The 15,190-nt window shown below is 45.6% G+C and overlaps 1 protein-coding gene and 1 long non-coding RNA gene across 3 annotated transcripts in view; one reads left to right on the plus strand and one right to left on the minus strand.

Annotated features, from left to right (window-relative positions):
- Window positions 1-8,978, plus strand: part of TTYH1 (tweety family member 1) — a 154,139-nt gene extending 145,161 nt beyond the window's left edge. For both annotated transcript variants that reach the window (XM_083162687.1, XM_083162689.1), the window contains exon 14: window positions 8,176-8,978. In XM_083162687.1, coding sequence (XP_083018813.1) covers window positions 8,176-8,259 — 84 coding nt within the window. In that variant the 3' untranslated portion in view covers window positions 8,260-8,978. The remainder of the gene's footprint in view (window positions 1-8,175) is intronic.
- LOC146042612 (uncharacterized) overlaps window positions 1-15,190 on the minus strand; it is a 54,550-nt gene that overhangs the window by 35,616 nt on the left and 3,744 nt on the right. The gene's annotated exons all lie outside the window — the stretch shown is intronic.

The raw sequence follows: 15,190 nt of genomic DNA on the forward strand, positions 1-15,190 counted from the left end.
CAGTAATCTAGAACATACCACTTCTGTATATAATTGGCATCATCATATTATATAGTAACAAAACTATACAGCTCAGGAATGGATGGAGCTCACTGAATAATGAATTAAAATGGCCACACTATGGGGGTGTGACCATTGTGATTGCATCAATGTGGCCATGCCCTGCTGCATAATGCCAGTATTACAGTCTTGCTCAGCAGGGGGTGGGGCCACAATGATGCAATTTACCATGAAACATGACTTCTGGCCCCCACATTGGGGTTGTGTGAGGCTGTGCGTTTTGCAGGGGACTTGCCCACCTATCCAGGGGTCCGGTAGGCAACTATGGTGATATTTATTTATTTTATTTATTTATTAACAGTTTCTTATAAAGCGCAGCATATTCCGTTGCGCTTTACAATAGCAGACAGTGATACAACAAAACAGGGTATTTACAGACAGTCAAAATGTAGGAGGGCCCTGCTCGCAAGCTTACAATCTATATTTGACACAATTATAAAAATGATTTATGGTTTTATGTTAAATGTAATTGTTTTCAGACATATCTTGGGTCTTTTGCACTGTGCATGCTTCGAAGCCGAGCTTACATATACAGAGCTCAGTCTTATCTCCATTTGTGGCTCATAGACCATAACTGGGTAGGGGGGGATGCTACGCTGTGATATGTAAGCTTCTTAACAACAGCGAGGTGCTGAATGGAAACATAATCCTGATACACTGGACCTCACATAAAAACATAAGACCAGTGAATAACAGTTGAACTGGTGGTGGTGGCTCTAAACTGGTGTGGACATCTCCAGCTCTGGTGGCTCAAGGTACATTGGTTGAAACACACTGATATAGACTCTTTAGAATGTGTATAACATTATCCCAGCTTATTTGGAGCACCTGTCACATACATGGTAAATCAGCCATTTTGTGGACTGAGAAAGTTTAATGAGAATATTCTCTAGTTCATAAGTAGCTATTTACACAAGCAAAATACACAACTATTTTCAAATCCCTTTCATTTGTTGTTCAGTCGTTGTACAACAGACTACTCAGCAAGGCAGCCATGTTTGATGCACTACAGTGGTCAAACTGTACAATGTGCAATACATGGAAATAGGGCATACAAGGATTTTTTTTTGGGGGGGGGGGGGGGGCTGAGTTGGGCTGTCGGTCAATAGGCCCCGCCCCAAAGATGTTATCATTTATGGGTCTTTTGGTAGGGGTTGGCGCTAAATGATTCAAATTGCCTCATTTAATCCCACCCCCTCCATGTGCAGTGCCACAATTCCATGCATAATTTCCTCCTCCTACACACTTCACTAGGATGCAGTCACAGGCTAAAAAATCGAGAGTCTCTGGCATATTGTGGGAGAGTGTGATACCAACCAACTGTATAATTAGTTCATTCTGTTGTTCAGAATGTTAAAGTACCCAGTGATGCAGATATCTAGGAGACTCTACATAGGTTACAGTGGGCAAAATGGGCAATTCATAGAAGTGTAACAAAAGAAAAATGACAGAAAAGTTGAAGTGTGCAGAGAATAGATGCTGGGGAAGTGGGATTGGGAAGAAGGGGGACAGGGATGATGGGAATGGTTATGTAGGTAGTCAATGATGCAGCGGTAAGGAAAGAAAGGTACAGCAGCCAGTATATTGCACAAGTAAAATGGCTTTATAACAGAGAGGTCATGCTTTTAACAGACACAATGAACTAAAAACAGCAATAGTAAATGTTAAGCAACAATGATCCTGATTCTTCATCAGTTGCAGTTTCTCACATGTGGGGCCGTCCAAGACAGGGCAAAGCCCCCCCGCATGTAAAGTGCCACACTATGATGCGATCGCAGACACACGTGCATTGTCCAGACCGCGCCCCCCTAACGGCGCATTCCCACTTTTACTGTCAGTCAAACTGCGGTCACATCCAGCACTTTGTCTCCATGCATTTGCACTGCAACATATGATAGTGATTTTCGCACTTCTGCGCCTGAGGCTGAATCAGACCCTATGGGGGAAATTTGCTACAGGAAATTTGTAAAAAAAATAGGTGTATTTGTATCCAGAAATACACTTATTTTTGACATTTACTATCCCGAAAATACGGCAATTCGTATTCGTATTGATAGCACATCAATACGAATACGAATTGCCGTATTTTCGGGATAGTAAATGTCAAAAATGAGTGTATTTCTGGATACAAATACACCTATTTTTGTTTTTTACAAATTTCCTTTAGTAAATTTCCCCCTATGTGTCAGATTAGCAGGTGAGGTTGCCGGAGGACGAATTGAGTAGGAGAATGGGTGTAATGATCGAGAACTTGCGGTTTGTTTCGGTGAGGGAGTAGGGCACAATCCAGTTCAAATCCAATTTAAACTCACTGAGTGTATTTTAGTGATCAATATACAATAGGAAAATGCATTTTATAATCACTTCTATTACATTATCACACAGCACACTCTGGAAATGTAATATAGAAAAGTCCTCTATTAAATTCATAATTCTACTCAACAGTCAGGGAGGTTAGAAACCATAGAGGGGAAACATACACAAGGTACAATAGCGTAGAGGACCTGTGGCCAGGCACATACATAAGAAGGAAGAGAAGACCCCACCTCACCCCAAAAAAAAATATATAAAGAGGCCAATTCAGACCTGCTCGCTGAGCAGCGAATTCAGCCCCGTCTCCGATTGAGGTGTGCGAATTCACATAGTCGCTCATGCGCAAACCCCCAGATGGAACGCCTTCATAGAGTTCTTCACGCGCTGGGACGTTCGCAAAATAGTGGGCACGCCAATAGAAATTCTGGGTGGACCCCAGCTAATGCAAGCCTTCCCCTGCTTGCTCGGGGCGGGTGGATGAATTCACATGACATCAGCACCCGCCCCCAAGAACGGCCAGGATAACCGTAAGTCCAGGATTACTTTTCTCTGCAAAGAGAGGAGAAATCCTTTGATGGTGAGTAACCATCGAATGATTTCCCCTCTGTGCAGACTTATGCAAGCGGATGTGTAAGTGCACACCGCTGTTCACATCATGTCACGGGGATTCAGTCGGCAGGGGTGGGGGGGGTGTTCAGCGAGGTGGCGTTTACCTACTCGTTAGGCAGTGAATATACGCAGCCTAACCAGCAGGCCTGAATCAGCCCAAAGCACTAAAGTTGTACCCAAAATTGTTCCCACTTTGCAGTTACCTTCCCCGTCCATCACTAGGCCTAGCATCCAGGTTGTATTGTCCGTATTGTTAGTGAATGGGAAGCTCTGCCACAAGGCTGAGTAGTGCATTTAGGTTTGGCAACATCTTGCAACATGAACATTCTAACAGTTTAGACTCTAAACTGTGTCAAACTCAAATTCATCGGGGGCCGCATCAGCAGTTTGGTCACCCTCAAAGGGCCGGTTGTATCTGTAGGACTATGTGTCCACTCTTTATTATCATAATAGTGTCCTTCATACAAGTATCTCCCAAATAATACCACTGTAACTCAGCAGTAGCATTTCCCTCCTGCTATTGCTGTGAACTGCAGTGCATTAGGGCACACGCTGCCTGCACAGGGGGGCAGCACTCCGTCTTAGGGCATATGTCCTGCTTATTATCATGGGACACAGCAATTAATGATGGGCTGCAATGTGCCAGTGCACACACACACACACACACACATAGGCAGAGAGTTTGACACCTACCCGCTCTGATGCATCCACTCCAGTCTGAGCTGCTCCACCACCAAGGACACAGCTGCGCTCTCACACAGGCGCATTTCCCCCTCCCTCCTGTGAGTAGCGCTCCTCGCACTATCTATCCAGGATTGGGGGGCAGCGTGCTCCCGGTCACTGTGCAGTGCACACTCAGCAGTAAGTGACCTGGAGCGCACAGCAGCAGCAGCACCATTCACCACGACGGACGTGCTCTTTCCTCTCTCTGGCTCCTATACAGCAGGTGGGAGCGGAGGGGTTGACGACCGGCGGCACTGCGCTAGAGGGCAGACGTTCTCTGGCTTGTAGGCTGCCGCGCATGCACTGAAGAGGCGGCTTTCTAGTTGGTGAAGGCTGGCGGCGGCTGCGCGGGCCACATGAAGAGGTCTGGCGGGCCGGATTTGGCCCGCGGGCCTTGTGTTTGACACCCCTGGTTTAGAGGCTTGATCTGATATATTTGGGCATTATTAAGGCCATGGTTGGAAAAAAAGTTAGAGCTTTTTATCATAATCCCCATGAAGAATTGGAAGCCAAAAAAATACAAGCAAATAATTTCCACCAATGATTACAACTAACAACTGAATTTCCCAGGTGCATCTGTCAGCATGTGCATAGAAATAAGCCCAAACCAATTTTAACTTGCACTTTTTTCTTCTACTGCGGAATAATCAAATTAACCTTATAGAAAATGGCTATACTGTGTCTTTCCTTAATTCTTTATTTGGACTGCCAGCATTCCCGGCCCCACCCCCTCCCCCTCACAAGTCTTTTCCATAATTATGGAGAATCACCTCCTCTCTCTCTTCTCCCATCCCTGCTCCCCCTGTCTCCGTCTTCTTATCTTTTCCCCAAACCCCTCTCTCTTTAAACCTACCCTCCTCCAGCCTATTACTGATCAACTTTCTGGTCCATCTACGCAGCGTTGTCTTTGCATTGTCTTACTGATTGGTTTATAACCGGACCTTCTCCCAATAAAAAATCAAATACAAATTTCTTAAAAAAAAAAAAAAAGAAAGAAAATGGCTATATTGTATTTCAGCGGTTCTCAAACTGTGGATCCTGACCCCAAAGTGGGTCCCAGCCTTCTCAGCATGGGGTTGCGACTCCATGTTGCTGGCCATCAGGCTGATGACTTTTCTATTCTTAAGGCACCCATACACTATGCGATTTGGGCACGATTTTGCCTGATTCGGACGAATCGGGCCGTAAAATTGGCCCAAATTGCATATGTAGACATCCCCTCTGACCCGATGCGCGGCCCCGTGCGCATCGGATCGGAGTCAGGAGGTCGGACGGCTGCACATAAGATTTTCTAAATCTTATGTGCTGCCCGGAGCCGTGCGGGGACTGCAGCTGATAGGGAAGATCTGGTGCTGTATGAACAGTGGGGTACCCCGAATACCAGGCACGACAATAAAGACCATTTCTCTGTCCTTGCTCTTTTCCTGGTCTATTCTATATATAAAGATTGCTAGCACGTATCCGCAACTGCTGTGAACCCCTTAATCACCAATACCCTATTTATGGTAATCTCTACGGAGTTGAACATTTCTTCGACTCAACGGGGGGTGGTCCCCTTGGTGGAAAACATTTTCGCCCAGTCAATGTGACTTTGTATTGTGTTATGATATATATTGTGATGCATTATCGTAATTATATTTCTAATCTGTTACTCTTTCTAAGCATTGAATCATTTATGCTTTACTTTTAATGCTTTATTTTTGACGCCCACATATTTTAAGTGAACCCCAATAAAGGTTAATTATTAATTCAACCATTTGACATTTTTTCACCATATTTGTAAAAGAGTGCCCCAAAAACCTAGTATTGTTCTTCCTTTGTCCCTCTCTGGACACCCCGTTTTCAATCAGCTTCATTGCTGAACTCTTGGGAGCACCACCAACCCAGCACCACTGACTATAATAGTCATCACTGGTCGTATGTTGGTATACCTAATATTACCCGATATCTCTTTATAATTTATTTTTTCATTGTTTGCTTGTGACGATCCACCCCCACCCTTCGAAAAAGCACTGTTTGATACATTACACACTTAGGTACCCCCATCCACTAGTGCCATATGGCCACTTTTTATGCAATTCTGACGCATTGCTGCAACAGATCGCATGAAAAGTGACACATTGCCTGTTATTTTCCTGCAATTGCGTACCCGTGCACCTTGCATTGCAGTCGCAGATCCTATGGGCTACCATGAATATTTATCGCAGCCTGTAGCCCTTGCTGGGATAGCATACAATACATTGTATTCAAAAGGACCGCATACGATGTATCGTGTGCGATCCTGCTGCCCAGCAGCTGCCAGGTGAGTTGGCAGGGTATCGCTTGTCAGGTACCACATGCGGTACTTTAAACTGAATCTGAGTCATGCAATACTGATAGCAGGGGCGAATTTAGGGGCCAGGCCGCCCCTAGGCACAACATTTTTTGCCCCCCCCCCCTATTTTAATGCAGGGTTGCCGACTTTTTCTGTCGGAGAGGAGACTTCCAGCTGCAGTTCGGGGGGCGGGCTTGAGCTATACATCATTAAGCCCCACCCCCAGGATGGTAAAAACCCCAATTCACAGATCTACGTGGAGGGGGCGGGGCTAAAATGACGCGATTTTAGCTCCGCCCCCTCCTCTGAGACCCGCGGATTGATGGATTTCAATCCAAAGGTATGGGGAAGACGCCGCAATCGGGGGGTGGCGTGGGGGTCCCCCAGAATCCGGGAGGGTTGCCCACCTTTCCGGGGGGCCGGGAGGAGGACCAGATTTTCGGGATCCTCCCGGTAATTCCGGGAGGGTCGGCAACCCTGTTTTATTGTAATCATAAATGTATATATATTTTGTTATTTATATATTTCATAAAAATTTAACTGTAGCCCACCTTCATATTTTTTTAAGCACTCTGGACTGCTCACTGTACGGAGGACCCGGAGGGAGGCACTTATTAGTACAGTGATTAGCACAGTGTCTCCATCAGTCTCTCTCCGGCTCACACACTGTGACTGACTGAGCGCAGGAAGGATCTGCGCGCCAATCAGCTCAGCTGCTGGATACACAGCAGCCAATAGACTGTGTGTGTGGAGTAGCCAATGGGCGGGAGCCGGCAGCAATGAGCCATTTTCGGACGCGCAGGGGGACCGTCGGATCCAGCCACTAAGCGGTGATGTAATGCATGGCAGAGTGGTGGGCAGTGGCGGGTGATGAGCGGCGCTGCCGCCGACATAGGATAATTTGCGGCGGCGGCGCTAGTCACTCGCCACTGCCCACCCGCTGTGCCATTTAACAGAATGTCAGACTGCCTGCCGCCCTTAATTAGTGCCGCCCTGAGGCCGGTGCCTCACGGGCCTAGGCACAAATCCGGCCCTGACTGATAGTTGAGCAAATCGTCAATGTTTTTCAATCATGCATTCATCTAAAGCTGGACACATACCTAAAGATCTACTTTTCATAGTAGAAGACTATGAAAAGTGGTTCATGAAAAGTGGCCTGTTTTACCAAGTGATGACGGCGGCAGGTGTGGTAGCATTTAAAGGCCACCAAGCAGGATTGTTGCATCTAAAGATGCAAAAGTAAGGCTTATATTAGCATTAGTATAAAGTCACAGATTTGACTATGGCAAAAGATGCTAAAGCAGTTCCAACAGTCGCCAACTCTGAATCAGCATATTATGTCTCGGTCTAAAACTCAGATGTTGGCGGTTTGTGAAGATGTGATTTGAAAGTAGGCGTGTGCAGGGGGAGTGCCGGGTTTGCCGAGGCACCTTCTAATGCCCAACACACACACTCCCTCACTGCGGCTAGCACGTCGACCTCCAACCCACAGCAGGCCACACGCACATTCTGTGTAATAGGCATTATGTTGTGTGGTATAATTTGTAAAGGGCATTACGGTGGGTGGCATTATGTGTAATGGGCATTAGGGTGTATGTAATTATGTTTAATAGGCATTACGGTATGTGGCATTATGTTTAATGGTCATTACAGCGTGTAGCATTATGTGTAATGGGCATTGCCGTGTGTGGCATTATGTGTAATGGGCACTGCAGTGTGTGGCATTATGTGTAATGGGCACTGCAGTGTGTGGCATTATATGTAATGGGCATTACAGTGTAAATTTTTGCAGCATACCTTAGGCGCGCACTGTCCCTATTTCTAGTGTATGTGTGGGGGGAATGATTCATTCTGAAGCCCATATACAGAAATAAGTCACCTAATAAATTTGCATTGATGCTCAGTAGGCGGTGATAGACAAGCTCAGTAGCCAGCGATGGACACGCCCCTCCAATGGTGCACCCCCTAAGAAAATGGGCTGTGTGCTCTGTTAGCCACAATACAACATGCCTTAAAGCTGGGAGAGTATGCCACAGTCCATTCAAAATAGTGAATCTACCGCTAATGTTAAGATATTTATTTGCTGTTTATTATTTTGTATTATAAATAATCTTTTCTCTTCCCTTTTTTGCATATTTCCATGTGGATTCTGTCAGTACTCTCCTAGCATGCGAACATCCTTTATCAGTGCAACCCAGGAAGACACTGAAACACCTTGCCGGACAGACGTTGTATCCTAGATGATTGCTTTTGCTCTCCCGATGGTTCCTCCACTCTACAGAAATGACTAACAGACACAAAACAAGGACTGAGCTGTTGTGCTCTTAACCTCTTTGGCAAGGAGCATTGGGTGCTAAGACTCATTCCGCTTTCCCTTACTTGGTATTAAACCCTCTTACCCTCCTGTGCTGGCAGAGTAACTTTCTCTGAATGGTCCCACTGCCTACAGTTTTATATTTTTTGTAATGGTTATTGTTCTTTTTACCCAGCCAGACTCTTTCCATATTTCTATTACCGTCAGTATCATGCATTGGAACTACCAACTGACTTCCAAAGGGGGCACCAAGGGGAGTCTATACAGAAGGATTTATAGAAAAAGACATGAAAGATCCAAAGCGGTGGGAATGTTCACTGCACAGAGAGACATTGCTGTTACAAACCAGAGGAATGGAATCCACCAGATGCACTCATGGCCTCCGATCTAACACCCAGTTAACCACACAAGTTGAGGATGAAGATACAAATGATCCTGGCACCGATTGGCGCGAGGAGTATGCGCGCCATATGGCAGTGATGTGGACATAGAGTAAGATGTTAAGCTAAGGACCAAGGACAGTGCTGCTGCTGCAAAACTTTTTCCTCCAGAGATGGATATGTTTTTAATTAGAACGTTTTAGCACTAACTCATATTTTACATTGACTTGAAATAAAAAGGGAAAAAACGAACTTTATTTTAAAATAGTTTATTCTGGTTTCACTTTAGTTGTTTATCTTTCAGGTACATAGGTGTGGACAAATCCGCCAAACTCTATACTACTATTTGTAACAAGTAAATGTGCTATATTCTCGCTGAGCACAGTGTAACACGAGGTAAACCTGGGAAGTAACTTACATACTGTATAACATTCAGCACAGAGGAAGCTGCCTATTACAGCGTGCCCAGCCAGACAGCATCTGAAACTCTCAGGGCAATACTGTGGGGATGCAGTCAGCCTCCTGACAGGATGCTGCATTCAGTATACTGACGCTAGCATCCCGTCTGCTATCAGAAGACCGGCACTGGAAACCTTGCACAGGATCAGGATGCCAACACCGGAATCCGGACACTAGGTTTAGACACTAGGGGTACTTAGGATTAGGCTGAGCGGCTGGGGGAGGGGCTTAGGATGGATTAGTGGTAGGTTTAGGCACTAGTGGGGGTACTTAGGATTAGGCTGAGTGGCTGGGGGAGGGGCTTAGGATGGATTAGTGGTAGGTTTAGGCACTAGTGGGGGTATTTAGGATTAGGCTGAGTGGCTGGGGGGAGGGACTTAGGATGGAGTAGTGGTAGGTTTGGGCACTTGAGGGGGACTTAGGGTGGAGCAGTGGTAGGTTTAGGCACTAGTGGGGGTACTTAGGATTAGGCTGGGGGGGGACTTAGGTGGAGTGGTGGTAGGTTTAGGCACTAGTGGGGGACTAGTTAGGTCGAAATGGTCAAATTGTTGATACAAGCAAAAAGTCAGTATGGAAAACATTTGGCATGAGGTCATATTTTTTTTAAACCGACTTGTTCATACTTTGCCATCAGAGTGGACATAGAGGTAAGATAAAATAGTGCCCTGAGCGCAGCGAGGTGCATTAATACCGTGCCCATGTGGACACCAAAAAAATGAAAAAAACATGTTGACTGTTTAACATGTCGACTTTTCAATGCTGACATTTGCTTGTGATGACCTTTTGACCATGTCGACCTAAGGCACGTTAACCTTTTTCATGTGCAGACCTAATGACTGTTGACCAATAGTGGTCGACCTAATCACTGTCAACCTAATGACCACAACTGTTTGTATGCAGTCATGTCGACAATCAGCATGTCAGAAACACAATGCCAGTCTTATGCCGACATGCTAACAACGCTGTTTCAAGTATTTTAGTAATTTCAGCATTGTGCTTTCAACATACCCACTGCTGAAATACTGATTGTCAAACAAACCTATGTGTTCCGCATGTAAACCTGCATATACCATGTTAGCTCTAGCACTGGCACGCACCCCATTATTTTCTGCATTTGTCACTTAGCTCTGCCCAAATGCAGACAACAGAATCTGTGCTGTGTGGATGGCAATTAGGCCTTTGCAATATGCCCGACAATAAGGTCTTTGCTAGATGGCTTCCAATGGGGTTTGTGAAACAGAATCTGTTTAGTCCTGCTGGAAGTGATATCTGTGCCGTGAGACTGCCAAGCCAATGAGCTCTGTGTAATGTGGTCTAGTAAAGCTACATTTAAACTGATGTGCTCCACTTTTATTGATATAGCAAAAGCACCATCTAGAGCATTGGTTCCCAAACTGGGTCCCATGGCACCCTGGGGTGCCACGGGCCACTTGCAGGAGTGCCATAATTTGGTGGTCCAGAACCAAATCACATTATTTATGCTTAATGTGATAGTTAACACCAGAGCTGGTGGCTGCCAATCATAAAATATTTGGACAAACAGAACACTTTGCACCACCATATAACAGGTGCTGGATGACTCACCGATAGTTGGGACTAAGACGGTCGTTTCTCCAGTATCGGAACCCCGACTGTCAGGAGCCGACTTACACAGGCTTTTTTCGCTCGTGGGGGTCCACAACCCCCATAGCGGGAGAATAGAATAAGGCAGCGTGGCAAACGCAACAAGCCCGCAAGGGGCTTCAATGTGCTTGCCCCTCTGTCAGGCTCTAAACAGTTGGGATTCTGATGTCAGAGAAATGACAATTGGAATCCCGACTGTCGGTAAGTTATACTATACCCAACTTAACCTAAAGGTGACAGGTAAACACAATTTACATAATTTAATAATGTGTGCCATATTTATTAATAATAGACATTAGGTCCACTGGGTAATGTGAACAAATGCTAATATTCTAGGGTGCTGTGATATCAAAAAGTTTGGGAACCATTAATGTAGAAGGTATTTCAACTTCAAAGAGTATAAGTGTAGCAGATAAGAAGCAGCATCAGAACTGAAATCACTATGATTAACAAGTGCATGCATACTTATTAAATGTCCCTCTGTATATTCTGGAAGGGACGCCCAGGTAATCATGCTGATCCTAATGCTGTCATTTGCATCATTTTCAGAGTGAGCGAAGGCCACAATTACATGATTCTGTACAAATCACATCATCTAGCCCCTGGATTTTTTACATCCCCAGGGTCCTCAGCCATGCACACATGAAAATCATTAACATCATATGATTTCCCCCCTGACGTCAATGGCCCTCCCAACGCCCCCCCCCCCCCCCCCTGGGCACGTCCAGAAACGCATCGTTACCGCCTCAAAACACCCGCTGCGAGTAGGGTATCGTGAACATGCGTGGTCATCCGATAATCATTCATACTGCAAATTTGCAGCACAGGGAACAGATCTGAATCAGACCCATTATGTGACTCCTTTGAACATCCTGGGGGAGTTCTCAAGTATGGTGCACGGTATCATCCATCATTATCCGTAGGGGTTATATGGCAGTTCTGTCTATACTGTGGGCAATATTCAATGCGGACGGCAAGGGGGCTAAATGGCGGGGGAACCTCGACCCAGTAAGTAAACTGGTTTATAGGAGTGCCGAATGGTCTGTCTGCTTATATATATATATATATATATATATATATATATATATATATATATATATATATATATATATGCAACGTTAGTAGCTTTTACAAAGACCTGGATAAATATCTTCATGCTTAACACACACATTATACAGTAACGGGGGGGGGGGGGGGAATAGACATGAGGATGGGATATCTATATTTTATCTTCTAGAAGGTGTAAAATAAGTTAGAAGCAGAATCTGATTGGTTGCTAAATCCTATCTTCAATAGAACTCTCATCTTAGTAAATTACCCATAAATCTGAAAACAAAATTATGAAAATACCGTCTCACTATTTTAACCCTTTCACCACAAATTTACACAAGGCAATTACTGTCAAGGTAAAACAAGCTAAATTATAAGGTTTAACCATCAAATTCCTATAACCTACACAGAGGCAGAACTCTGGGAGGCAATGGAGTCATCTGCCGCCGGGCTCCTGCTCCCAAGGGGACACCTCTCCTTCCCTTTGAGTTTGAATCCGTTAATTGGAATCAGTTGATATTGCTAATGTGGCTTACTCCCCCTTGTAACATCATTTTTGCAAGTGTCACACCCTGTATTAGACCCATGACCTTACTGGAGACAGACACCTTACTGAGGGCCTTATTTTGGTTCATTCTTTCTGACAAAATCCTTCTTAGATGGGCAAAACCATGTGCACTGCAGGTGGGGCAGATTTAACATGTGCAGAGAGAATTAGATTTGGGTGGGGTTTTACTTCAAAGTGAGATCTATATTGCAGTGTAAAAATAAAGCAGTCAGTATTTTCCCTGCACAGAAACAAAATTACTCACCCAAATCTAATTCTCTCTGCACATGTTACATCTGCCCCACCTGCAGTGCACATGGTTTTGCCCATCTAAGAAGGATTTTGTCAGAAAGAATGAACCAAAATAAGGCCCTGAATGAGCTATTTGGGGGGGCACCAGGGCAACTGGGATGAACTTACGCCACTGAACCTACAGTATATGAAAGTTTGACAAACTCCTTCTCTTTGTAATGGTCTGATATAATAAATAAATGCGTGGCCTGTTTACTGTGTGCTGAAAGAGATTGGGTGGTGTGGTCTTCTCCCAAGGTGAACGTCAATATGTGATGCACTGGGGAGTAAATGCTCTCTGTGTGAGGACACAAACATACGTTAATTTGTGCTAATGCTCAGACGCAACAAAACTAGACCAATATTACAATTACAGGGACTTGTAGAGGACTTATGGCAAATAATGGGCATGTGGAAGAGACTGCTGCAGGGTAAGATGTATGTGTAGGGGACTGATGCAGCATAAGAAGCATGTGCAGAAGACTGATGCAAGGTAAGAAGTATGTTGAGGGTCTGATGTACAGTAGCATAAGATGTATGTGGAGAGGACTGATGCAGCATAAGATGTTTGTGGAGAGGACTGATGCAGCATAAGATGTATGTGGAGGGGACTGATGCAGGGTAAGATGTATGTGGAGGTAACTGATGCAGGGTAAGAAGCATGTGGAGGGGACTGATGCAGCGTAAGCAGCATGTGGAGGGGAATGATGCAACGTAAGAAGCATGTGGAGGAGACTGATGCAGCGTAAGAAGTATGTGGAGTGGACTGATGCAGCGGAAGGTGCATGTAGAGGTGAATGATGCAGGGTAAGAAGCATGTGGAGGGGACTGGGTACTCTTTACCTAGAACGGCGCCCGCGATTGGCATCGCGGGCGTCGGGGGTAAAAAATCGCGGTCATCGTATGCACATAAAAAACGGGTGCGACGCGATGCCCGCGATTTTTCCATAGGGATCAATGTTAAAAGTCAGATTGGACGCGATTATAGTGTTAAATGCCTCAATGCCCGCGATTTTTACATAGGAAACAATGTTAAATGGGCCACAGAGCCCTAATAGTCCCCCTGAAGTCTTAAATGGCCCCCACAATTTTTAACGCCACCCCACGATCAACGTGAACCCGAAGCGTGGCGAGCGCAGCGGGCCCGCGCGGGGCGGCGGTACGCGTCCTCCGACCTTTTCATACCCCCACTATCCACTTCGGCGTGGAGTTGAGAATAGAATAGTGTGGCGAGCGCAGCGAGCCACCAAGCCCGAAGCGTGGCGAGCGCAGCGAGCCCCGCGAGGGGACGCGGATACCTGTGAAGCCCGCGTAGGGCCGCGTTTACCTGTGAAGGTATCCGCGTCCCCTCGCGGGGCTCGCTCGCCACGCTATTCTATTCTCAACTCCACGCCGACGTGGATAGTGGGGGTATGAAAAGGTCGGAGGACGCGTACCGCTGCGCTCGCCACGCTTCGGGTTCACGTTGATCGTGGGGTGGCGTTAACAATTGTGGGGGCCATTTCAGACTTTAGGGTGACTATTTGGGCTCTGTGGCCCATTTAACATTGTTTCCTATGGAAAAATCGCGGGCATTGAGGCATTGAACACTAAAATCGCGTCCAATCTGACTTTTAACATTGATACCTATGGGAAATCGCGGGCATCGCATCGCACCCGTTTTTTAGTGCATACGATGGTCGCGATGGGCGCCGTTCTAGGTAAAGAGTACCGGGGACTGATGCAGGTTAAGAAGCATATGAAGGGGACTGATGCAGCGGAAGAACCATGTGGAGATTACTGATGCAGGATAAGATGTATGTGGTGGGGGCGCATAAAGGGCATGTGGAGAGGACTGATTCAGCATAAGAAGCAACAAGTGGAGGGGACTGATGCAGGAAAAGAAGCATGTGGAGGGGACTGATGCAGGGTAAGATGTATGTGGAGAGGACTGATGCAGGGTAAGATGTATGTGGAGAGGACTGATGCAGCGTAAGAAGCATGTGAAGGAGACTGATGCAACATAAGATATATGTGGAGGAGACTGATGCAGCATAAGATGTATGTGGAGGAGACTGATGCAGCGTAACATGTATGTGAAGGAGATGGATGCACTGTAAGATGTATGTGGAGAGAACAGATGTGGCATTAGAACCATGTGGAGAGGCCTGATGCAGAATAAGATGTATGTGGATGGGGCTGATGCAGGGTAAGATGCATGTGGAGGGGACTGATGCTGCATAAGAACCATGTGGAGGGGACTGATGTGTAGAAGAAACATGTAGAAGAGACTTACAGTATTGTGATTTTTCTTTACATATACCTGTAGGTACATATGGAGGGCATTGAGGGCATAAAAAGGGCACATGTAGAGGTCTAAAATGCATGTAAGTGGCATGTAGTAAGTAAATTGTTCTGGCAAAGTACAACACTACATTTTTAAATACATTTTATTCTGAAAACAGACTGTACAAAGAAAAATCCACTGAATTTTGTATTTACTACTCACAGGGAGGAATATCAGTCAT

Source organism: Crinia signifera, chromosome 19 (assembly GCF_055691185.1).
Source record: "Crinia signifera chromosome 19, ASM5569118v1, whole genome shotgun sequence".
NCBI classification, from domain to species: Eukaryota; Metazoa; Chordata; class Amphibia; order Anura; family Myobatrachidae; genus Crinia; species Crinia signifera.